A 27,277-nucleotide genomic window follows, 5' to 3' on the forward strand; every position below is an offset into this window, starting at 1 on the left:
TACTTAACTTTAATAGTATAATCAAAGCATTTAAGATGCATTAATCGATACCTTAAATAAATTTATAATAACGTATAAAATAATTGAATTGCGCTTACTACAAAGTATGAAAAGGTATGAAAAATATATAAAAATTGATAATTATTGGAAAGTATGCGAAATCATGCGCTGCTGCTGCCATCTGTCACCAGCCGTAAATATGTTTCTATTTAAAAACATTTTAAAAGCCCACGACAGCGAGCAGTATTCGTTACATACGTCACACACGTTATCTCCGATGCCTACTTTTACTTCCGTTACCCCGTGATTCTGAAATGAAGTGAAACTTCATGGACTGGTATGTGAGCTATCTACCGCTAAAGGCAGTGCTGCTGCTACCATCTGTGTTTTTGACAAGTTACTTGACAGCTAAAATATGATATCCTTCAAAAATTCCCATTTCGAGGGGCTTGAATGTTAATGCTTGTAGAGTATGATTACAAATTATGTATGTTACACTTTTATTAAATTTATATAAACCTGACAATTCAGATCATAGAAATGTTAAGAGACTTCAGAACACTGTGTATATTGTTAAATTAAGGAGTTCCCTTAAACTGGGGCGTAATTGTGTTAGTGAGGCGGGATGATATGTGCGACGCTCGCTGCTGCTTCTAGCGCAAGCTGTGGAGTAGTGAGCAGTCTTCTCGTAGTACATAGGACAACTGTGAGATTTGAGCGGGAACTATAACATTAGTAGGCGGAAAAGGAACATAAATATGTAATGAAACTCTCCTGAGTGCATTAAAGAACCTGTACCGGGTTTTTATTACCTAGAATTTATTCTGAAAACACGCGTTTTAGTAATTTTCACAATGTATTTACATTTTTGTAAACAAAATCCGAAAACATAACTACTTATCCGCCATCAGCGCATTCCTAAAAGCTTTACGTAAACAGGCACCACTGTGATATCTTCAGTAGTTTTCAAATCGCGTGGTATTCTCGTAAGCTCTGCGCACCGCATGTGTGCCAAGTAGGCGGGGCCCTTAATGTAATCGCAGCCACAAGGCCTGGCCACACCCAGCGGCCCAGTGTTGCAATAGAGGTGCAAGTGAAGTAAACATGGCGCCAAAACGCCATGCAGTTATACCACTCTCATCCTGGTCGTTAACACTTTCCATAACGCTCTAAGCGTTACACTTTATTCACCCTCTTTTTTTGTTGCTACTTTTGTTCACATTCTGATTGCGTCATTACCTCGAAGTTTTACTTCTTTTTTTTTTGCATAAAAGCAACTAAAAACTTTTTTTTGTTTCGTTTTGTCAACTGTGGGCCAATTCGCTCTTCTCTGTACGTGACAGGCGGTGTGCGATGGTAGAGCGAGACCGCCGATAGCGAGTTGACGACTGGAATGGTTTGTTTCACAGTTCCCACATCGATGCTTAACACAGCGACAGGACGCGCGCGTCACAGTTTGCCCACCCCTGTGGGCGGATCGATCAGCGTGTGGTCTCCGCTGTCGGGAGAATGACGGGTCGTTACCCCTCTCCCCCTTCCCCCTGCGACTTGACCACCAGCGGGAGCTCTTGACGGTCGCATTGGCGCGAGCCGAGGTCTCGTAATAGCCATCCCCTCGGCCCTTGTTACGGCCGCGGGGGAGGGGTGTAATCACGCTCTTCACGTCCTGCGCGTTGCACCGCGGGGGCATCCGGGCGGGCGGGCATTTCCGCGTCACCTTGGGCGGATATGACGCGTCTGGAGCTACCAGTCACGTTATCACAGAAAGGGACGTAACTGGACTAGCTTCTACTCGATGAAAGAACTCGACTCTCCAAACCAGCCAAACCAAAACCTTTCCCGACAACATCTCATATCGCCACCCCATTTCAATTCAACTATTCCATATATTTTTGATTCAACTGATGTGTAAATAAATAGATTTATTTGCAGTCATTTCATTTTTAATGCATCGCAAGTTGGATAGTACGCGAAAAATACTAGTTAAAAAATATTTGACATATACATGTATGTATCTTTCAATAAAAATAATTCATTTAATCTTCCCTCCAACTTTGTTTTTTATGTTATAACACTACGATATTCAAGTAAATGTCTATAGTAAAAATCATTCTGCCAATTTATCCCCCCGCCTCCCCCCCCTACCATGCTGCGCATGGACATAAGCCCCGTCTGCCACCCTCTAGTTACGTCCCTGATCATAGTCATGGAGGAAGACTTTACCTGTGGTATTTTTGCAGCCTGCGTTTTTTTATTTTGCTAAGATTCTCCAATGCGTCCATTTAGGTAACGTTTTTTCCTTTGTTCAACAAATGGTTAAACTGCGCGCAGAAGAATCGACCGCCATCTTAGATCCGCCAAATTTCCAGTCTGCCATGTTTGATAGGAAATTATCTACGTTCACATTATCTCCTTAGACTTATTCTTCTGCAATTTGTAATTTTTTCACAAAAATTCATCAATTAAAGGCTATAAATAACATTTCAATATTTGGCAAACGAGTTATTTCAATCCCCTTGTTATAAAAGCTTCAAAAGAGCCTTATAATAAAATATTGCAGTATGTCTTTCATAATCGCTTGATATCGATGCTTTGAAGATTGTTGTTGTATGTGGTTAAGTGGTGACTGTGTGTCAATGCAGTTTATGGTGTTACTTGGAATGATCAGCAATTTATGTTAATAAAAGAATACTGTGTATGTTACAGTGGGCCCTCATAAGAATGTTCTCTATAGGCCTTACATATTGGTTTGAAAATGTGGATTGACTAATCTTATAAATTAATCTTGGTTATAGTCATATTTTGGTTTTTCGGTAAATATTGTGGTTTTGATAATATCAACGAAGCGTGTTAATAAGCACATATGTGGTATGTTGTTACATCTGGGTTTATGGAAAAAAATTAAGTATTTCTTATGATTTATAAATTTTCACTGACTTTACCTATAAACGATAGTGGATACCACGTGGTCATGTATCCGCTCTAAAAGAGACATTTTATGTGTTAAATTGCTACTGCAATCAAGGAATACCCCGAGAAAACCAGCCCAATCACAGAAACGTACGCCACTATTGCTGTTTGTGAACAATTTGGCTTCGACCCTGCCGGAAATGGGACCCGCATAACCTTTTTTATGTTTGGCGACTGATCGGATCACGATATTTGTACCATTATGTACAGTGAATTAAGGTATGTACATGGTTCACAACAGTACTACCATCTGACAAGTAATATAAAGTTCATCCTGATTCCACATATTATAACACATTGTTTGCAACAAGTGGCTCACATTGTAAAGTATTGTGTTTTTAGTGATGTATTTGTTGTAACTCACCTAGGATGTGAAGGGCGTGTCACAGAATTATGGGATCGTGTCCTAAATCATTGAAGAACTCACGAAGAGTTGATCAAAGCTCGCGAGTCTACAATTAAGGAGAAAAGAATTTATTATGCTGTTACTGAAATAACATTATTTTATATTGGCTCCCGTTGCAGGCTTAAGCCGGGTTTATTAACTAGGTACGTAAGAAACGTAAGAAACAAAATGTTCAAAAATCACATTTTAGAGTACCTGTTTATACACTACGCAGAGCGCAATAGCACAATGCAAGTATTGTTTAACCTCCAGTTTCTTGCGTTTTGGTTTGCGTTTTCAACGGCCATATTTGAAGAAAAGTGTTCTGAAAACTTTTAAAGACGCAGACGTTATGTGCATAGATCACACGATGTTATTTTTACTATATACATCACTTGTTAGTTCGTCACACAGTGGTAGAATGTAACTTTTAAGAAGGAAATTATTGACAGTTTTTTTTTTCGTGATAAATATAAATTATCAAAAGAAGCCCGTGGTAAAAATATGTTTTCAACTGTTTTAGATTTTTAAGTTATAGAGTTGGTGACATCTTAAAACTTGGGTGCTTTACATAAAACAGCTTTGACTTCCTTGCGTTGTTTGCTTGTTGCGCTGTTGCGTCGTTTTGTCGCCTTGTGTAGTTTATAAACCCAACAAAGCTTCACAGCGCCTGCAATATTATGGCATGCAATTCCTTGCATAAAAGTGTTACCCGGGTTGCCTATGTGTCAAAGTCATAGGCGGTTCGAAGGCAGTACAAATGAAACTCCTGTTTACGTCTCGGTATATTAATTGATGATAGAAGAAGACGACAGATCGCAATACTGTTCTCTTTTTTTATGCAAGACTTGCCATTTCCATTATATTTTGTCGCATTATGTGCCGCGAATTCAGGTATTATAATATAAAGCCAAAGTACCATAATCTGACTACAATTAATATAAGTTCGCCTTGATTCCGCATGCTATAAAACAATGTTTGAAGTAAATGACTCACAGTGTGGCTTTCTTGTTAAAATATTTAGTTTTAAGTAATGCAATTGCTGTAACTCGTCTAGAATGTGAAGGTCGAGTCACAGAATTATGGGCTCGTGCCCTAAATAATAAATATTTTTACTCATAAAGACTTTAGTTGTATCTAGTAAATTGTGTCGCCCGGAGAGCCGTTTGTAAGCACAACCTTATCCTATATTTTTGAAGTAATCCCTCGAAAATTATTTTAGATGTGGTACGAACTTTTTTTTTTTGTTTTAGTACAAGTTGGGAATAATTTTTTTCTAACTATTGTTTAGTTTTTTTTTATATAATGCACCGTATTGTGGTCAAATATATATATGAAAGCTCCGGATTGTGTTGCTCAAGGACGTCAAACAAGAAACATGTAGGGCATAAAAAAATCAATCCTTATAATTTAATTTGGTGCTTCAATCGCGCTGTGTGGGATTAATCATGGCAACTTTAATCAAGGAACAAGGACATAGAAAATGCGTTGAAACCAGATCAAATTTCGGGGTGGTGCGCCGAAAGAAGAAATTTTAATATCGAGCAAGACTAGAAAAGTTAAACCACAGTAGTCTTTGCGCAACAATGTCAAAAAACGGGGTTAATAACATCATTAATTTTTGCTCAGTTTACAGAAAACTATTGGCAAGTTTTGCGCAAGACTCCGCCCAGCCGATGCTTTATTTTGTAAGTTTCTTGCTCAAACCAGTGGCCTTGAATCCGTGCATAGTTTACGACATGAAATTTTCTTTTTGGACATACAGAGAGCAATACAGAAACAAACCAAAATCAGCCGATGTGAAAATTTAAAAACATACAGCACAGAATATTCCGTGGAACTAATTTTTCAAAAAAAATTGTATAGCACAGGCAGATACAGTGGGCTGACAACGACAGGACAGTTGCAACAAGAACATTAAATAAAGACTGAAAAAAACTATCTTGGGCAACACAACAGCAATACAGAGACGCACAGGCGAATCCAACGATGTGACAAAACAGATATATTGGACACCAAAACGACGACAGCACGGGTGAACAAAGGCGTGAAACCCGACATTTAATTTGCCCTACTTGCGGTTTCAACCTTTTCTTTAGCCCATTTGTAACGCAACTTACTAGTTGCCGATTTCACGAAAGACAAAAACAGAAGAAAGTCTGAAGTCTGAAGTCAGAAGTTGCACGTTTCTGCGAGTTAACGGCATAAATCCAGGCGTGGAAGGAGAGAGCGAGGATAAAATATGCAGGAGGCCGAAGGCCTGGATGTCGCGTCTCCTTGCCCGCTGAAGCATCTCCTATCACCTCTCTCTCCCCCGGCAAGTGATTGCTCTCGTCTCCCCGTGTCCGCCGCGCTCAGGTCTTAATGTCGCGCGGCATTATTCACGGCCTTTGCGCAAGCGGATTGTGCCCTGATGGAGATTGTCGTTTCCTTTACTACGGGACGTTCTCGTCAATTTCTCTGACCAGGTTGAAGGCTTTACCCTTTTCTAATAAAAATCATCTTCTATTTAGTCACTGGTGTCGTCGTTTTTAATTCCAAACGGAAATAAGGGGAGAAAACATTTGTTTGTTAGTTATAATACAGCTTTGCTTAATGGGTTCTTCACAAACTGTTTCACTCAGAAATGTTGTGTTATTGATTAGTAATACTTTTTATTTTATTTCGTCGCCTCAAACCACAGTAAACGCGACCACAGAGGATAAAATATTCTGTGTGTGTATATGTATGTGTGTATGTGTATGTGTTTGAGAAAAAAAATTGTTTCCCAATTTATTTCTGCAGTTTATTCGACTTTAAAAATTAAATAATTGAGCTGTCGAAGCTCCAACTTGTTAGCCTCCCTTTCTGAACTCTGTGAAACCGTAGTTTCTAGTGAATTTGGGACGATGTGGTTACACTTTAACAGGCGAGATTCTCTCGGAAGACCAAAGAGTTCCTAAGTCAGTCAGTGAGCGGGAAGCCTTGCTGCTGCCGGCAGCCCTTCAAGGCGTCAGCCAGGTCGCGGCTGTGAAGGCGGCGCAGCGCGAGATCCCTTCACTCCTTAATCTTACAGCGCTTGTAACAGGCGACCTATAGTGCACTACAGCTAACCTACTTCTAACAAGGCTTTACTATCCTCAACTGCGCAAAGCTCGTCGTAAACATAGCCCGCGTTACGCCTGTTTCAAGTGACAGCACGCAAGGAAAATTAGTTTTATATTTTAGCAGTACACACCTAGAAAGTATTCAGAAGTTTTCATATCAGCTGAAATGTACTATTTTATGCGCGTCATTTAGAGTCGTGAAAATGACGCTTTGTAGAGGAATAAACACGGGCGTGTTTTTGAAACATGCAATATCTTTGTTGACAGCAGTTCCGTGACTGAATGTAGACTGGTGGCTGGTTGACAATGGCTGACTGGCTGACTGATGACTTGAATGACTGCTTGATTGCTGACTGACTGACTGCTTGGTTGAATGAGTGAGTGAATGAGTGAGTGTGTGAGTGAGACACTACCGTGAAGTTGCGGCTCTCAGGCGGATCTCCTACATCATCCTTCTTCGTTCCACTCGCGTCAGACGTCTGCTATTCTTGTAAAGTGCAGCGAATGGCAGCCGACTCCTCTTAGCGTCAGCGAGGTCTCGCCGCCTTCTCCTTTTGCTAAACGGCGCGACGTAAAAAAATATATATATATATATACATATATATTGACGCCTCAGTTCGTATGATAAGCGGTGGCCGATATGGTAGCACGTTACCCGCCATCCGAGTACTGTACTATGTTGTCTGCCTTGGTTGTGATTATTTCCAATGGAAACTTTCTTTCTGTGTGTTTGTGTTAGCCTTTAACTAGGCTCATAAATCGCGAACTAACAAAGGATTAAGTATTTTTAGGTTTAAATTAATTTTAACTTATCATTTTGACCTATCATTTTTGGTTTATTTTAAAATGCAGGTAATCAAACGATGGTTTAAACTGGCCGCAAGACTAAACACAACCACACGATGAAAGCATGTATTTTGAAAGCGAATGGTATTCGTTATAATTGATCAGTGGAGTACTGAGATCATACTTGGCAATTGAATGGTTCCTAGGAATATGGCGAAGAGGCTCTTCTTCCAGAATGTTACCCATGTAGCTCTCCGCGCGGTGTGCCTTTAACATCCCCTCCCCCCTCACTAGCCGAAAACACGGTGACGTCTCTCTTCACACGTGCGCACGATGTTAGAAAAACACTGTCTGATGTTTTGGGTTTTCCTTATTTATAAGTAAGAAAAAAATATAGGGAACATTTATAATTAAAAAAAAAAAAATACATGTTGGGCTTCGGTCTTTAGCTCAAAAGCCAGTGGAATTGCAAAACTTTCCTGTATCGAACTAGCCTGCCCATTACTACACGTAGTTTTAACTTCAAGTACCAAATCAAATGGTGCTAGCAGGTTTTTATTGTAAATGCTTTTTATAACCAGTAACTAAAGAAACAGAATTTTATATGGTTATTGCGAGAAATTTACGCGTTATTGTATGTACAATATCACATTCTGCGAGCCCACGAAACAGGCACAAGTGACGAGGCTTATGACGAAGTTAATACCTGTATTTCAACGAGACTTTAAAAGTATTAGGGCGCACCCTCGTGTATGCACTAAACGCAAACGTATCTGGTTCGTTTTATTTTTTTATTAATTTTTTTATTAATTTTTTAAAATCTTTTTTATTTATTTTAAACTGCGATGGAATCTGATTCGTTTTGATATGGTCTTACGTCACACGGTTATGCACAGAGGCTTGACGCGACGGAACCGACAAGGCTTGGCTACCGACTCGTGCTCATAAATTTGTGTCATGCTGGGTTGTTGGTATCGAACCCACGACCTCATCGCATGAGCGTGAAGTGTTAAGGCCCTCACACACGATCAGTCCAGCTTCCAGTTTGGACTGCTCAATCCGAACTGACAGTTTGGACTGAACTAAATAAAACCTCTGAACACACGATGTCTTGCTATTGGATGTACCTATAGTTTCGTCGTAGTAGAATATGGAGGAAACTTTGGATGTTACAGTTGCACTTTATTTTAGAAATGGAAAATAAATAAAGCAAACAAAGAGTATAAACAAATATGTCTGCCACAATACTTAAAGTTACAGTTTGGACTGGCGAAACGCTGTTCCCACACACGGTAGTTCGGACTGGGGTTCTCGAGCCCACAGTCCAATTTGATGGGAAGCCATCAGTGTCGGTTTGTCAGTCCAGTTCCGATTGATCAGTCCACCTCTCTTACACACACACATACTGACGGACACACACACACACACGGACATGGCAGTTCCGACTGATAAGTCGGACTGATCGTGTGTGGGGGCCTTTAACGATCATGGGCACCGAGACCATTTCGGGCATTCACCTTCAGTGTTACAGACGGTATGATACTCTACGATTAAGGCTGGTGTCTCATTATGCGTTTCTACCGCTGTGATTAAAACTCCTTAAGGCGATTGGTGCATGGAAAATATTACGACAAAACTAATTTAACTGTACATATTTATTTTTGATGCTTCTTTTTAAGACATAATATACCTAGGATATTTTTAATAAACTTTTTTTTACTGAGTTATGTCATTTTAAATGCATTTAATTTTATTCCAAGCCAGAATTATTTAGAAAACACATAATTTTGTTAAACTTAAGTATAGTTCAAGAAACGAGTGTACGAATAGGTTTCTGCATCTATAAAAGTAAGAAAAAATTTTCATAGTCAAAATTACAGTTTAATATTGACAATTCCCATTGATCACTGCTGGACTACTTCAGGAGCGATTTAAAGAATAAATTTAAATGAAAATGAAAACATAATTGGCAGAACACTATTGAGTTATGTATATATTTTCATATACTTTTGTTTTTGATACAATCCGACTCAAAACACGCCCTCTGGAGTGACAGTTCTAGTGCTGCGTGTAAAAAACTCACCGCCGGGAAGAATGTCCCCGCGACGTGGCGCTGAGGGACGGCGCTTGTCGGAACCAGGCTGGCCGCAGCTTGCAGGAGGGGAGGGGGAAGTATGGTGTGTAGAGGGAGGACGAGAGAGGAGGCCGAAGAAACGAAGGGTCTGTCAAGGTCGCGCTTCATAGTGGAGTCTATCTTCGCTCAAGCAAGGAAATTGTCTCTGTACAGAAAAATTCGTACAGCGAAATTCTTTTTAGCGGTTATGTTTTGACTTGAAGTTGAATATTGACACGGTGATTATTCTTTGTGGTGGTTGTTTACACATATGAATAAATTTTTACCCTCCAGATTATAAGTTTTGACAGCATAGAACATCAGTTGTGTATTCCGGTTAGTTAGGGTATGCTATATGCACACTAGAATGACAGATCTAAATTTAACCAAAAAAATAGATATTATATTTATTAAAATTTATTTAGAACATCAAATCAACACTAAGCTATTCCAGTTATATGAAATAAAATAAAAATTGGAAATGTTAGCTAGCGATGCCAGAATGTCAGGCACACTAATTACAAATGTCCTTTTGTAATATTACATTGCACAGAACACTGAAACCCTAACACTTCAAGTGTTTGTTTACAGTTTTATTATTCTGTGCTACGTTATTTAAATTTATATGTTTAAATTATTTTGGGGTTTGAACTATATTTCTGACATTGTTACAGACGTTTGGGCTTTTCTCTATGTAATTATTAAGTAATTGCGGCTTTTGGAATTACGTTTTTCACGGCCAGAAATTGCCCGAGGTTTCGGCGGAACTTTCAAAAAGTGCCTCGAGCCTATTGTTGTAAAAGTTACGCTACTAAAAAGAAGCTAGGTTTTGGCCGTTTTGGTGCGTGCAGCTCCGCGTCAGGATGTTCCTGACGCGGGCCTACCATAAGTTATGTTACGTGTGCGGTAATAATAGTATGTATAAAAAGGTTATCATCAGACTGCTAATTGTATGTTAAGTTGCGAACGGGAATACGCGATTTTAAAGTTATTAACTTCAGAAGATATCATTAGTCCAGTTATGGCCATTTTGTTATTACTCTATCACTAACGCTGTACCTACTGACGCCCTGCAACTTTTTAACATTGCCGATTGATATTATGACTTTGTTGATGTTGCTGGGATAAACTAAAACCAGGCGCTATTAAATATTATATTTACTAAATTAATTAGCCTCTCAGTATTATTAATGGCACGATCATATGAACATACAATGCACAACTATCTTAGTGGTCTTGAGTCTATAGGTCTTATGTTTTATCGGACAATTGATTTAATTTATGAGTTAGTGAATTTTTCGAACCGTAAATCCATTTTTGAACTCTACGTGAAACATTGACATTTGCGAAGTCGTGCCCATGTACCTGGCAACGAAAGTTTAAAAAAATCGGAGTGATATTTTGGTCAAATGGAATTACTGTATTGAGGGATACGTGGTATTTGTTTATTCGTGTGTAAGTAATAAATCAGTCTTAAAATCAGTTAGTTATTTTGTCTTCCTATTTCGTATTCTAATTGAGATAAATATCAGATAAGCATGTGTTACTTGTATCACGACATCAAGGTATTATTTATCAGTAATTAATATTTTATTTAATTTTTTTGTTAACTAATGTGCATAGGGCAGTGCACTAGACATCACTACCTGTGTGTAGTGTTGCGTTACACTTTTTAACGCATTAGAGTTCATATAAAATGAAAAATCCAAAATTTCGTTTAAAAGTATAAATATCAGCGATCAATTTAATTAATGTCCAGTATAACTCAGTCAGTAAAACACTCGGAAATATGTATAGGACCTGTTAACCTAAATATTTGTTAACAGTTAAACTGAACTAAGATGTGTTAGAGTGGTTTTTTTTTCCGTATATTAGAGGTATGGGACATCAAAATACGCATCTATCGCCCATTGACTTTAAATACAGAATTATAAACTACATATTGTGAAAACATTCTGCAGCAGTTTTTGCTGAACGGAAAAACACGGATGTGAAGACAGACGAAATGTGTTTGGTAATTGATTTTTCGTCAAATGAAATGGAACAGGGCAGTGCTTATCAGAATGAAAGTACAGAACTACTTTTGTGCAAGGAAATGTATTTTACAAAGACATTTCAAGAGAAATCACCTTTAAATGAAATAGATCTTGCTGACATGGAAGAAATAGACTTAGATTTAGAGGCCAGGCCCCTTTCATGTGACGAAATTTCTCTTGAAGGGCTGAAATATGTTTCTGGCTATATAGCTCACCGTTTCAGAAATAAATATCCTGACCTTGGCACTACGGATTTCAATTCGGAGGACGATAGCTGGATACATGTACAATCAAAGGGTAACTTAAAATGTCCCACTAATGAATTTTTTGAATTAATAAAGATCGCTGAAATGTGTTTTGATAATGTTCATGGCAACAATTTGTGCAAAAAAGAGCTAATTTTGAATCACTGACTAAAATTATTTGCGGAACTACTGAAAATAAATATCCAGAAGAAGTCATATACTGTTTTGTCAGGACAAGAACGTATATGAGTATCAAGTATTTGAACATGAAATATTTTAACGAACAAGACCAAAAATGCAAAGAAAGAAATAATATGAGGAAAACTACCCTCTAAGATTTTTCAGTGTGATAGTGTCCACTTTCCTTCACCATAATATGTATGTTCATAATTTATTTACGATGTTTTTTAACTACTATATTTTTAAGAAAAGCATTTATTGTGAATATCGCAGCAATCATGTAGGGCTTAAGGTATTTATTGTATTCCAAATGTTGAGTATGTAATTTTTATTGCCTTTATTAAAAATAATATATACGTTAACAATGTAACAAAATTGCGATATTTTTGTATTGCTATTGCAATTTCGTTTCTTGTAAACATTATTGTAGACTTTTTCATATTGAAATTAAATTTGCTATAGGGTTGTTTGTATTTTAATTTTACAGTTATAAGATTTTTTATATGTTGTTTACTGTTTACAAACATTTGAAAAATATTTCCTTAACCATATTTCCATTTCCATGGCAATAGTTTTGTTAGCTTTTCGGGTAACTCTTCTACATGGATGATAAGATGGTGCGACATCTAAAACATATCACACCACCTTTACATAACTATTAAACTAAGAGGTGTTTTCTTTACATAATATTAAAGCACAATGTTTCCTTGTGGCGTAGGTGATTTAGAATTTCCATTTATCTAGAAAAATGTGCTTTCAGAATTTTTTTTTAACACACAGTGTTTCGGAAGGTTTTTAAAAAAAAAATTGACTACCCGTTTTATTTTTTTGCAGCTGAATTCGGGCACGTTCATGAAATATAATTAATCCGTAGGAAGCGCAATGGTTTAAAGTATTGATGTTGAAGATTTGAAAAGATTTATTGAAATAGTGTGAGAGAACGAGCGAGTTGAGTGAGAAGATGTGCGGGAGTGGCAGAGGTTAGCTCTCAGCCACATGTGCGCAGTTACGGACAAAAAAATAATCCATTCCGCCTCCCCATGGCGAAGGATGAGTGAAAGAAAAACCTGCTAAACCTTCCCCTCCTCCGGGCACGATATAACCGTATCGGCTGTGTGTTAGAGGGAGAGCGAGATACAAACTTCGAGGTTCTGTTAGTTACCGTTAGATGGCAGGCCGCAGAGCGACCACCAGCAACACCCTTCCCGTCTGAAGGTCATCTCGCCACTGACGAGCTGGAACTAAGCTCCTGACCTCCCTACATAGTAACGGTCACCCACATAGGAATCTAGACTCTTTAGTGGTCATATGATACAAAATTCATTGTTTTCGGGCCTGTGACCATTTTTTACCGTGCACCAATCGCCTTAAAACTCCCGCAGCGTTTTCCGGCTGAATATTCTTTCGACAGCTTGTTTTAGAGTGCACAATGCAGGTCTCTCAAGAATACACCAAGTAAATTTATGAAAATCGAACGGGTAAGTCAGTTGATCTAGAAGAAATCACGGAGTACAAAGTATCAAGCGCTCCGGTTCAACCGCCTAATTTTCACGCATAGCGGAAGGATGCGCAGTGGGCGTGTGAAGTATAACTGAGCGAGGCGTCTGTAAGAAGTTACGCACCAACTCAGTGGTACCTGCGGCTTGTCGCCGGCTCGCTCCGCTTGTGCTAACTGCCTGGCTGGAGGGTCGCACCGCCGCCGTACCGGTCGCCATGGCAACCACACATCTCACCTCCACGCGCCGATATCACGTGAGCGTGTGCTGGCGGCACGCGCACCTTAGTCTGTCTCACTCTTAGATTGCAGTACAGAGAAAATTCATACTACCTGGCCTGTTAACATTAATAATCATATTTTGTATAACATCGTTAATTACATAAAATAAGTTTTAATATTTTTGAATTTTACTGTATGTTAATTTTTCGAAGACCATAAAATATGGTATTATTACAGTTTTAGTCATCTAAAAAAAAATTCAATACTAAAAACCTAATTATTATCTCACAGGACACTTTCAATAACATGGCATTCCAATAAATTATGTGCTATGATCAAACAGAGCCAAAGATTTTTAATTTAATGGCATAAAAACTTGTTGACGAAAAACCGGTTGAAACCAAGATGGAATATTTCAGTTATGTGTCTTTGGAAGTAAAATAGAATATTTTCAGGTGATGCTCTTGGTGAAATACAACAATTTTATTTTAAAAATTATTATTCTAAATTTTCCAATACAAACTACCGTGTTTAATGTGTATTTAAATAATATAATATAATTTCAATACATTGCAAAGTTATATAGAAAAAGTTTGTGCTTCTGACAACAGAAAACACCGAAACAAGTACAGCGGTAATGTCAGAAAACGTGCATTGAAAAGAGAGAGTTAAAATGCACAATGAAAATTAAGGTTGTGACACGCCATAGAAATGCCTTTTGCAGTCTGAAACCTCTTAAAAGAATGAATGAATGAATGAATGAATGTAATACTGCTTACAGTCGACATCGTGTGGTTACAGACGATGAAAATGGATCTTTTGACGGAGTTAATGTGTTGTGGAAACGGCAGTTTCCCTAGAAAACCCAGCAACACACAACGTTCGCGGGTGTTTACTCTGTCCGGAATTGAACCCGTATCGATTTGGTGAGAGGTGAGTGATATGACTACTCAACCACAGTGGCACCAAGAAAACTTAGTCGTTTGGTGGAGTAACGTGAGACGGTACAAAAAAGTGATCCGATATGAGTTTTCGTGAGTGTAAAAATAAGAAACGGGAGTATGTCACTCATTTACGGCAGTGCCCGCTAGCTACGTTTTATACTTACGGAAACCGAACGTGGATCCCTTTGGTGGAAAGCCTACCAACCACCGTGTGGCATTTGATTTTAATGACTGGTAATTGTGTAGAAAGGTTGTGACAGTGTTAATTAATGAAGTTATGGTAGTCATTTAAGCGTACGAATGAAGATGATTATGAATTTCGACCAAATATTTGACTCTCGTTGATGATTCTAGCACGGAATCGCCTCTTCAGCGCAATGTTGTAGACTGGAGCGCAGTCTTTTCGCTGTGCATAGGGTAAATATTAGATTTGAGCGGTAACCATAACAGTATGTGGCGGAGAAATGGAGATAAAGGATGCAAGTCCCTTGAGTGCTTCCAAGTATCTGTACCGGGCGTTTCATGCCAAAAAATGTTTTTCTCAAAACACCTGTTTTATCTATTTTTCAATCTTATAAAACTACAGTCTAAACGAAATAATGTGAAAGAACTACTCATACGCCGTCGGTGTGTTCTTAAATGCTTTTTGTGAACAGCCACCACACGGATATCTTTAAGAGGTCTTCATATCGCGTGGTTTTAAGCTCTGGACATTCATTGCACGTGTGCCCTGGTGGGCGGGGCCCTTAAGTGCACGAGCGTGATTATGTCAGTATTGAACCTGGTCCATATCGCAGGTCTGCTAGGCTGAGCGCGCGGCGGAGTGATCCAAGCACCGCCTCGTCGTGCGTGGTCTTGATATGGAGTCCGCTGACGGGCGTGAGGCGACTGCTTGCGCTCATTCGCCGTACCTTGCGGAGTCCTGAGTTCGTTGTGCAAGTGCGCGCTTATCTCATCATGTTTTAGTAACTTCTCGCGTAAATGGGCGTCTAAGAGTGGAAAACGTGTATCTGAATGATTATTTCACGCTACCCATTTTATTAAATTTTTATTCACATGTAATTAATTACTCCATATTAATTTACCATCCTGCGCGAAGGCTCAGTGGTTCCCAAGGCGTTTATTTCGATACGAAGGGTTGGTTCTTGCTTCAATCCCAGGATAAAGCCTGGGTGTGAATTTGTGTCGCCTTACTTGGTTATAAAAGTCAATTTAAATCAAATTGACGATAGTAAATAAATAATTGGAGGCTTTTTGGCTCGTCGATGATGAAAAACTACCGAGCCTAGTATTTTTTAAAAGAAAAATAGAGTTTCTGGATGATAAGCCAAATGTCACCGGTTTTATTCTCGTCTGGATACAATCAGTTGTGGAAAATAGACTTCCTGTTTCTTCCTGGGTACATGATTGGGCGTTGTGTTGTTTTCTCACCTCTAAACAGCGGAAGACAGTGTCAAGCCACTGCAGGACCGACCCCCCCTCCTTCTCAAATTTCATAGTTGTCCCATGCACAACGAGAAGATTGCGCGCAAGCTCAGAACCTTGCGTTTAGAGGATATACCGTGCCAGAAGCACCAGCGAGTGTCGCGCCTATTATCCCGCCTCACTAATCCATCTCTGATTAGGCGGGCCCTTTGGAAAGTCCTTCAAAAAGTTATATGATTACTTACATGCGACTACCTTGCGCGCAATTTGCCGCGCAACGTGCAATGGTATCTGGTTAGAACCCAATAACCTGCGTGATTCACCATAATGCATGAGTGCCGAGTCCCGTTACCCAACGGCTTTCTGTGCAGAACCGCGCCACGTAAAATAAAATAGTCTTCAGGCCTACAGCGTGGTTCTATTTATTTGCTTAAGCGATGTAGATGTTACGGAAACAGTTCGAAAACTCACAGTTTTGTGCTTGAATTTCACTTTGTTGGAAACCATGTGGATTCTTCTTAGATTTCCAATTAAATTGTAGGCTATATATTGGTAATTAATTATTATAGGTACGGGAATTCACCGCGGATTCATTTGGTCGCTAGCTAGAAAGAAATTTTCACACTCGTATACTATGTTCATGATTGGACCGCTATTATTTCGACATGCACCTCTACGACCGTAACCCCACGATTCTCAGAAGTAAGCGAATCAGGTAGATCCGATTGATAAGAGCAAATAAATCATCCAGTGGAAAAGCAAACGTTGGTAAAGTTTTGAGGCTCTGTATTTTATCCTGCCGTCAAACGAGTTCGCGAAATCGCCGGGTCTGTGTTATGTTGAACTAGTCTGGTTCTGCGGCAAGCCACCACGCGCGGCCCCGGTGCCACTGAGGGCCCGAAGGTTGCCGGCGACAGCACGTGCCGCGGAGCCGACCTGTCGCCATGGAGACGGCAGATGGGCTGCCGGAGGGCGAACCACAAACAGTACTGCCCCTCCCCGCCCACCCTCCACGCAACCCAGTCGCTTTCTCTCTATAATCTAATCCACCCGGATACTTCAGCTCGCAGATTGCATCTGTTTAACATCATACCGGGGAGGGAGGCGTGCTCGCGTGGAACTGGGCGGGGGTTCCGTGATTTATCTCCCCTTTCCCACCTTCGAATATTATGTAGTTTACAAACCTCCAGCACCGAAACACACACGTATCTAATGAGGCGTAATTATCTACTGAGATAGTGAGGAGCGCGTATGAAGAGGTAATAATTTATTGTGAGTTACAATTTTTGTTAGTCGTATGTATGTGCATGTGCCTTTTTAATCTGACTATGCACGTTATCATATCACTTATTATATGTTACATTTTTCAGCCAAAAATAATTTTTTAAGGATTTTTTAATTTTGTCGTGTTCAAAGTTTCACATAACGTACTTTTTTTTATATTTTTTTACGGTTCTTCTTAGCGAGTTCTTTTCCAGCTACTAAACAATCTTTTGGCATCAGCCTTTATACAACTTGAGTTTGTTCTGCTGACCAACTGCTAACGAGGGTGACTTCAACTTTGGAGACACCCATTTCATGGACTGATACCTCCATGTATCGAACCATAAACCACGTCAGATATAATTATTTAAAATGCATATACCTTTAAAAATAATATTGTAATATTTTTCTGCTTTTGGTGAAATTTAGTTATCTTGATTTTGTTCTGAAAGAATAAAACACTTTTTTATCGCGTATTTTTAAGGTACGAAAACCAGTTGAACTCAAATTCAAAACGCGGGATCGCTGGAAACTTAGCATAGCCCGGTTTTGCGCTGATGGTTGGAGCGAGAGACCGCTCGGAAGGGGGATAAAATGCAAACTTTTTCCTTTGTGTCCGCAGCTTTATAAATTTCCCACGTCTAAGCGAGAGTTTTAAAGAATTAATTAGCTTTTCGCTCAACCTAACAATCGGTACCGATGGCTAGTTGAATAAATAAAAGACGGTCGTCGTTAGCGAAGTAAGTCGTCCCCCTTCCCTTTACCAACTGCAAGAGTAGACACAGACCACGAACTTCGCTGTGTCAGCACTGAGAGTAATTAATTAACTACTTGTATTTTTTAAAACGAAAAATATACTTAGTGTATTATTTTCATCTGATAATTAGTCCCGGGTGTAGTGGGAAAATTTGTGTATAGTTAGAAAGATTAATTTCTGTAACTACGAGAAGGGAATTTTCTTTCTAAAACGTGGTTTTGTGTATTCATGTCTCAATAATATTTTGAGAAAATAATTTTTTTCAGTTCTTTACCACATATGTTTTGATCTCTAATGGAAATATCTCCAGTGTTAGGTAGATTTCAAAGAAATACCACCTATTGTAGCCGTTACGATGGTGCGACTTTTGAAAAAAAAAATTATATAGCTTTTAGTTTCATGGTCCATAGACCCCAAAACCATCGTCAACTCTCTCTCTCTCTCTCTCTCTCTCTCTCTCTCTCTATATATATATATATATATATATGTATATATACTATCACTTATTTGTGGACACAATACCTGTCGCAATTTTTCACAAATCACTTCCAAACTGATAAATAAAATTTAGTAGTGTAAAATCTCAGTCGAGTTCGTTAATGGTAAATATCCGACCAAAAGATTAGAAATGGGGAAAGTTTTTTTGAAAAACAGAAAAATAGCTGTTACTCCCATATTATGGAAAATATCATATTCGTGTGAACGTATTATAAATCGTAGGAGTATTAAGAAAATATTCTGTCTGTCAAGTGGTTGAAAAAAAAAACTTTCTTTATAGGAACAACATCAAATTCGTGCAAATTTTGTATTAATCTTATAAATTTATCTAAAAAAAATTGTCTTAAACAAGTTTTGATTAGACAAACCATTCCTGCAAGGGGTAGAAAAATAATATCATTATGTATATAAACACACACACACTATTATATCCGTTCGAATTGTCTGTAAAGCGTATAAATATTATCTAAAACTTACTGCTGAAATAATTTTCCATACAACCAACCATAACTGAAAGGGGTGGAAGAACAAGGGTTGAAAGTAAAAAAAATAAATAATAACTCTCTTAGTAAGGACACAATTTAATCCGTTCAAATTGTTTGTAAATACTATAATTTTTATCTAAAACTTTTGTCTGAAACAATTTTTGGTAAGCTGAGCCATTGCTGGAGAGGTTTGAAAAATAACAAGGGTAGACTTTTAAAAATCCATGATTACCGTACCATGTACACTATAAAATTCGTTCTAATTTATTGTAACACCTTTAATTATTATCTACAACCTTTGTATGAACATATTTTTGTACGACCTTCCATGACTGTAAGGGGTGGAATAAACAGGGTTTGAATAACAAAAAATTCATAACCCCCCTTAGTAGGCACACTTTCAATACGTACAAATTGTTTGTAATAATTATAATTTTTTTCTTAAACTTTTGTCTGAAACAATTTTTGATAATACAAACCATTATTGCAAGGGGTTGAAAAAACCTGGGGTTGGAATGAGAAAATAAATAAAATTTCCCTACCTGGTAAACTATCGTTTCCATTCCTATTTTTAACTGTCTAAATATTGACTAAAACTATTCTTAAAATAATATTTGTTTACCCAATCATTACTGCCAGGGGTGAAAATAACAAGGTTTGAAAGTAAACAAATAATACTTTTTTTTAAGTAGATGTACTATCATATCGTTTATAATTTATTGTATGAATCCTAAACTTAATCTAAAACAGTTTTTGATAAAACGAATTATTATCGTAAAACATGATTTGAAATTTAAAATAATTCAAAATATTCTTAGTATCAATCTCGTTTGAATTTATTTTAAACCATCTTAATATTATCTTAAACCTTGGTGCAAAGAAAATTCTTATACTACCACGTTATTAGTGCAAGGGATGAAAAAAAAGTGCATGAAGGTTAAAAAAAGTATATAATTACCTTAGTTGGCATATATTATGAAATTCGTTGTAAGCTATTCAATGTTGCGTTGTAAACTATTGAATGCTGGATACATTGAGTTAAAAATATTCGCAATATTTACGTTGGATGGAAAATGGGCAAATACTATCGATCATTTTTAATATTGGAGAATATTGGAGAACATCATGTTATGTACATTTAATTTCTTAAAATTTTCCAGAAGTTTAGAGAAGTTTCCAAAATATTTCCAGAACAGTTATGCCTGAAGGCTGTGCCGGAAGGGATTTTTTTCTTTCGAAATTCGTATTCCTTTCAAAATATTTTAAAACGCGTTTTTTCCCCTTCATTTTTCTATAAACGTTTCCACGTACCTTCTGCTTTCTTTCCTTTCTTCTACTTTCTTTCCTTTAAACTCTAAGAAACGGATATGTGTGTGTGTGCGCAGTGAATTTGCTGTAGTGTAAGATATTTAAATTTATCTTAAGCATTTAATTATTGTGAACTTAATAATAACCTACGACTGTGATTTTTATTGGTTTGTGTAATTGTGAATATCTAATTATTATTTGAAATGTAGTACAAACTTTAATAGTGTTTCCGTAATGCAAGATTTAAACAAAGTTTATGCTGCGTATTTAGGTGAATAAAGAGTGATTCTATTTATGCATTGTCAGGCTTGTGACGACAATCTAATTGTAATTATTTGGGCGCCATTCTAAACATATATGAAATGTTTAGAACTTTGTTTTATCAAACCGTTCTCAGATAACATGTATGGTTCCTCTTTGGAGTGTCTCTCTAATATAACCAAAAGCTGAAAATAAATTGTAAAATGATATTTACGGGATTATAAATACTAACAGTGTGTGTGAATTTGTCTTTAACTAGTGATTGTAAGTTACTTTGTTATTGAATGTCAGTTTACCATTGTAGTGAGCACAAGACATGAAATTTTACTGTAACTTAGAAGATAATTTAGAATTTAAGAATACAAAATTAATGATGGAAAACAAAAATAAATTATTTTTATTATGAAATCGGTTGTTTATTCCACAGTTGTTTATTCCACCTGGACAAGTAACGTTGTTCACAGCAAATCAAGAACTAAACACAGATTCCTATCGAACATGAATTGACTCAATAGTTCATTAATTACCACATTTCAACACATTTAGTTTTCCAAATGGTTATCTCAGTCATTAGTTTATTTGTAACATCGAACTCTGTCAACGGCAACCACTGAAGATAAAGTTCTTTGACAGTAATGTTTTAAAGCAAATTTAAACTGTTAAATCAATTCAACTCTCAGGAAGCAAAGTTAAAACCAAAACAATATTACTGATTCAATCAACATAGGTAGAACAAAAAAATGAGTCGTCCATTATCCAGGGATACCTCTGGGCAATACAAAACAGTGAAATCGTGAATCTAAAGTTAATAATAAACTCTGAAATCATCAAATTGAAATGATTATAATTGCGAAACCAATTGAGAATCTTATTGGCTGACTACACACACCCACAATGGTATTATTAGCATAGTACATACTAGTTTTCTGTAAACAAACGTTAAGGGCATCCAACAGACATGTAGATCTTACCTTTCTCTCGAATAGGCGATGGTTCTTCCAATAGTTGTCAAGAAGATCGACAACGAAGTTCAAAAGTCCAGTAAATAGAAGTCGACTGCAAATTGTAGAATCACGGAACAACGCCTGCCTCAATCGCAGGAAACAGGTAACAGCCACGAGGAAACATTGGTGGATTGACTCGATATAGTAATCTCTTCAATGTGGCTGGCAAATTATCGTCATGTAGTATATGCCATACACTTCTAAATGAGTTTGTCCAAGTATGAAATTCGTTGACTATCACACTTATGTATTGAGCCAACTCTACTTAATTCCAAGAGTTCTCGTAGAAAACAATTTTCGCTACAAATAAATCGAATTTTAGGCTTCTTCTTATTACTTAGCATACTTGTATCCTGGTACAACAAAATTAATGTCCTTATAACATGTAGCTCACTTGACAACGATTAAAATAAGTTCTAACTTCTTCATGTGGAAATTCACCACGTTCAACCACTCATAAGTAAAATTGTCTTTAAAAATGGAACTCAGTCCTGTTTGTTCTAAATAATGGTTCCAAACTCTATCGATACACGACTTCTTGGAGGTTAAAACAAGACTAAAAATTTCCAAAGTATCGCTCATAGAACATACAGGGTATTTTGAACTTCTTCCATGTATGTACTGGCCAATCAACACAGCTCTTCAAATTTACCATATAATCACAAATCATTTCATTCCAAAATTACAGATCAAAGTTCACTTCCGCACAGTATCAAAATTATACCCGAATTAAATCTGGTCATCTATAAGAAAACTTAAAAATCAAAGGTAAAGTATCCAAATAAGAAGTTTATTAAACATAATTCAAATAAAACTACATAGGTTACACTCTGAATTGCTAAGAGTAATTTGAAGGGGAAAAAGGTAAAAATATTGAATTATCAATTCCTTTTAATATATTAAGAAGAATAATCCTTATACAGATTTTAAAATTTTAGTTGTATGTGTGTATATTTTTATATGTACACATGCATGCATGCATAGAGACATAAGATAAAATAAATCCGTTGCTTGTTATATGCCATAGAAAACATGTATTTTCTCAAAACAACATATTCACTATAATGTGAAATTTTCCCCCAGTAGCTGAATAATAAGTAGCAACTAGCCTTGTGAGTGTAGTGCACAGCGATGAGGTAGTCGGGTGGGGTATAGGCACGTGTGATGTTGTAAGGCATCCGGCGCGGCTCCGAGAGGGGTGTAAGCCCCCCGGTGCGCCGCGGCCACTAAGTCAGGGCCTGAGCCCCGGGGAGAGAGTGGAGCTGCCCCCCTGCCCAAGGGAGGGTCGGCCACCCGGCCTATCCTGGCGAACACGCCCTTACCACCGAACTAGCGCGCAAGAGGAGCGACTCTGCCGTCTTGCAACTCTCGTGGGCGTCGATCCCCCCCCCCCCCCCCACTGAGGGGGCCCGCTTGCGCTTGTAAAATCGTGACTGTGAAACGGAGTTGATAAAATGTTAACATCAAAAGTATGTTTTGTGGAAAACTTTCTGTCCATTTTAAAGGTTTCTGCTTATTTCGTGAATGCAGGCCTAAATATGGGCAGTATTCAATGTACAAGCTGCCTATACAGGTAAGACTTGTGTCGGTTATTAAAACCCGCGAACATTTCTCGGACCGCCCCCCCCCCCCCCAGCCCCCCAACCCCTTTCATCTTGCGAATCCTACAGATTTGCCCCTTGTAACTACTGGTTTCTGTTTCCTCTTTTACGGCGGTGCACACACGCCCCACGCCCAGGGATTGTTTTCGGAAACGGCCATCATTATTTAGATCGGCGATAAATTTGTGGGGGTTTGCAGTTATTTATAGTAGTTTTATGTTCGCTTATCACTGATACACGCAGCCCACAGGTAAGACCGTTCTGATTGAGAAACGTTAAGTAAGTCCGCAAGTACTGCGTGTATGTCTAAAATTTACGCTCGTTCACAAAAAAAAAATTGTATTTTTTTAAATGTTATACTGCCGTACTACAGTTAATCTGCAGGCCATATTGTCGTCTATTTTTTTTATCATATATCTCTGCTGGTAAGCACTCTGTCATACTAGTAGTTTAAAGTTTAGAAGTGAACAAGACATGAAATGTTAAAATATTTTAGTCTCTCACTAAAATTTTTATTTATAACTATTTATAATTAGTTATATTTCCCACTTTTTAAGCCAAGATTGTTCTCAAAATACTGTTTCACCTCCAGCGTAAGGTGCAGGTCCGGTAGCAATACTTCGCGAAACAGTTGGTCACTACGCATGCGCAAAACACATCTTAGCACGCAATCAGACATGTATACGCATGCTCTTGCGGTCGGCAGGACATTTTTAAACTGAACACGAGTGTTGCCAGGCGCATAACGAACGAGCGGTTTTACAGCAGACGCATTCTCATTGGCTGGTCGAGTGCCAAATGATCTCCCCCTCATAGTTCACAGTGAAGAAAGGAGTGTAGCAAGCGTGAACACAATGTTTCACAAACGTAAATGTGTAACCACGGTGTTGCCAATTGTGGGCGTCTCAGAAATCGCGAAAATTTGGTGCATCCGCATGAGTCATCCGTGTAGTGCTTTCTTGAACATCGCAGAATTTACACAGCGTATTGGTATTAAGAAATAAAACCTTTTTAATAGTAAAACTATCCTTGAATCATTTATGTTATAAAATATATCCATAAAAATAAATAATGACAACTTAAAAAATGCGTTCGAATCCTGGTATTACTATCCTTAGTTAACAGCATTCATCATACTGTAGAGATACAACAAATTGTTAGCCATTAAAAAAGAAATAATTTAGTGATGACATTTTTACTGTTAAATCTTAAATGTTTAACCATTTGAATAAGTTTAAGGTTTGCTTGTAGGAACTATTTATAGACTTATTTCAGTCTTTAAATCAAAAACATATACTTAGAGTTATAATAATATGTGTTTTAAAATTCAGGCTTATATTTAATTTCGTGTCGAAGCTTCGTAGAATAAGTGTTTCTGCAACATGAGAACACATGAGTTTGCTCGTTACCGAGATTAGATGTTACACATTCCTAGCGAGTACTAAAAAAAGTACCTCAGGTTTTTTTCTCATCAATTATGTGTGTGGCCGGCAAGAAGCTTATTATTAATTTCTTCCAAATGGTGCATTTCCCAACAGCCATAGGTACATAACATTGTAAATGGTTTTACGTTTGTCTAATAACTGTCACTAAAAAGCTTCATGGTTACGAATGGATTTGAAACGATATTTTCAAGATATAATCTGCACTGAAACAAAAATCGCCAAGTATGGACTTAGTCTGGTGTGGCTCTGAGGCAGAGGTTTGTAACCCCTTGGTTTGTGAGGGGCGTCTCGGCAGCTCCCGTCGCGATGGTGCTGTAGTTACGCCTCTCGCCGCGCGCCGAGTACAGGTTGCGCGCCTCCGCTGACGAGCTGTGTTCCGTTGCTTGTTGCAGGTACGTGCAGGGCCGAGGGCGAGTCTAATGGTGAGTGTCTGGCTGCTGCGACTGCCACCGTGCGGCCTCTCGCTAACTGCGTACTGGCCGCTGCCCACCACTCTGGGAAACCCTGCTTGCTTCTACAATTATTATTGAAACCAAGAAAATTCAAACTAGAGTTTTACAAAAGAACAATTGTCATTGTGCACATTACAGATGTACTTATTTCACTGCATTAAGATTGGAGTCTTAAAAAAAAAAGTAACGCTAAAAGGATTTGGGTCCATGTCAACAACTCTTGATTAAATCTATTTGAATTTTGTAGAAACATTATTAAAACGTCATAAAAAATAATCGCGAGTCAACCTTAAAGTATTAACGTGTTGTCAGTGACAGTTTTTGATGTGTAACATCTTATCTCTCGGTTTACAGCATTTGGTAGAAGTTTCATGAACGGAACGGAAGTCGAATGAATGTAAATGTGTAAACATGGTGCTGCAATCTGTGCGGATGATGCGAAAAGATTGCGGACCCGCGTGATTCACCGTATATATTGCTTTCGTGAACATCGTAGAATTTACACCGCGTATAGGTATTAAAAAATAAAACTTTGTAATAGTACAACTATCCTTTAATACTTAATGTTATAATGCATAGTCATAAGAAGAAATAATGACATCAAAAAATACGTTAGAATCCTGGCATTACAGTTTTTACAACTCTTAGTTAACATTTGAAATGAAGAGATAGCACAGCGTTCATCATACTAAAGAGAAACAAGAAAAACGCAGTTAAAAATAAGAGAATCTGTAATTAAAATTTTACTGTTAAATTTAAATGTTGAATCAGCTCAATAAGATTGATTTGTTTGTGGGAAGTATTTACAGAATGATTTCAGTAGTTTAAGCAAAAACAAATGTACAAACTTATACTTAGTGTTGTTATGATTATAATTTAAGTAATTTAAAATGATTCAGGTTAATATTTTATTTTACGGAATTTTACGTTAAATTTCATGTCAAAGTTTCGTATTATAAGTGTATTTGCAACACGAGAACACATGGATTTTCCAAGTCTTTTTTTCGCTTTTATCGAAGCCGTTTCGTTATATCATTTAAAATTTCGCTATGTAATTCGAATGATTTGATAGTCGACGTAGCTGTTCCGGCAGAAAATTCTAGCGAGGGTGCGAAAACTGCGTGTGATGCGACAAATGTATTTGCAATATGAGACAGCATGATTAGCTCGTTAACGAGGTTAGATGTTACACATCCCTGGCGAGCACTAAAAGATTCTCTCACATTTTATTTAGCAGGGTCATGTCGATGGGGGTTAACTTCCGCCTACGGTAAATTGAAATGAATGTATTAGCGGGCCAACGTCTCCTCGACACGGGGTCATTAGAGTCTATGTGGGGCGGAGAGATGAGAATGGAGCCGTGGTGGAACGAAGGCGTGGGGGGAAACCAGAGTACCCCGAGAAAACCCGCTGGCTCAAGGCGTGGTCCGTCACGTCGCCCACTTGCGAAAAGCCCGTGCATGACCCCGCACAGCCTTGGATCCGGCGTCATATCGATAAGCCGCGAGTGTACACGCTCAGCATTAAGCACAGTGCCTGTACGTTTCCGCTGCGCTGTTACAATGTCACCTGCGGTCTGATTGCCAACACACGTTTTGCGATGTACGTTGCGGTGAACATCGAACACGACATTCTTCATTAAACTTCGACTACTGATGACGTTGTGACTGCTCATAAAATTAATTATGTATACACATTTGGGATGAAATTTATCGTACCGTTGCTGCGTTATATTCCACGTGTGTCAGTGGGATGAATGGAATAAAAGATTAGCAATACAATTTTACTATATGAATGTAATTATTGAATTGTGTGAGATTTTAGTGGAATGATTTTCTTGTAAAATAGTTGAGTGTTTTAGGAAGGCAAACATGAAAACTGTAAATAAACGTGAAGAATACTATGGATTAGAAACTAATACTATAGTATTTAATTTTTTTAGTTGATACTGTATTAGTTTATTTTTTAGTTGGGTTTATTTGTTAGTTGGTTTTATTTATGTTAGTTGGTTTTATTTATGTTAGTTGGTTTATTTTGTTCGTTGGTTTATTTTGTTATTTGGTTTCATGCTTGTATTGGCAATGCAAACGTCAATGAAGACACGTTTGTGTAGAATATTTGATTTAAATGGCTATGAAAGAAATTAGCCAAAACTTTAATTTATTTAGAAAAGAAAGCTAAATACTTACATAATTACGTAAAACAGTTACCCATGAAACCAAATAGTGATGTTGTACCATTACAAAATATAGTGGTTGCATGCCTTTTGATAATTACGGAACACACACCGCATGTTGATTCGCAATCACCGAATAC

The 27,277-nt window shown here is 37.8% G+C and overlaps 1 protein-coding gene across 1 annotated transcript in view; it reads left to right on the forward strand.

Moving 5' to 3' along the window:
• Positions 1-27,277, forward strand: part of LOC134530784 (phosphatase and actin regulator 1) — a 519,177-nt gene that overhangs the window by 76,262 nt on the left and 415,638 nt on the right. Inside the window, exon 3 of the mRNA XM_063365977.1 lies at positions 24,902-24,931. Within this exon, the coding sequence (XP_063222047.1) occupies positions 24,902-24,931 (30 nt within the window). The remainder of the gene's footprint in view (positions 1-24,901; positions 24,932-27,277) is intronic.

Source organism: Bacillus rossius, chromosome 3, assembly GCF_032445375.1.
Source record: "Bacillus rossius redtenbacheri isolate Brsri chromosome 3, Brsri_v3, whole genome shotgun sequence".
NCBI classification, from domain to species: domain Eukaryota; kingdom Metazoa; phylum Arthropoda; class Insecta; order Phasmatodea; family Bacillidae; genus Bacillus; species Bacillus rossius.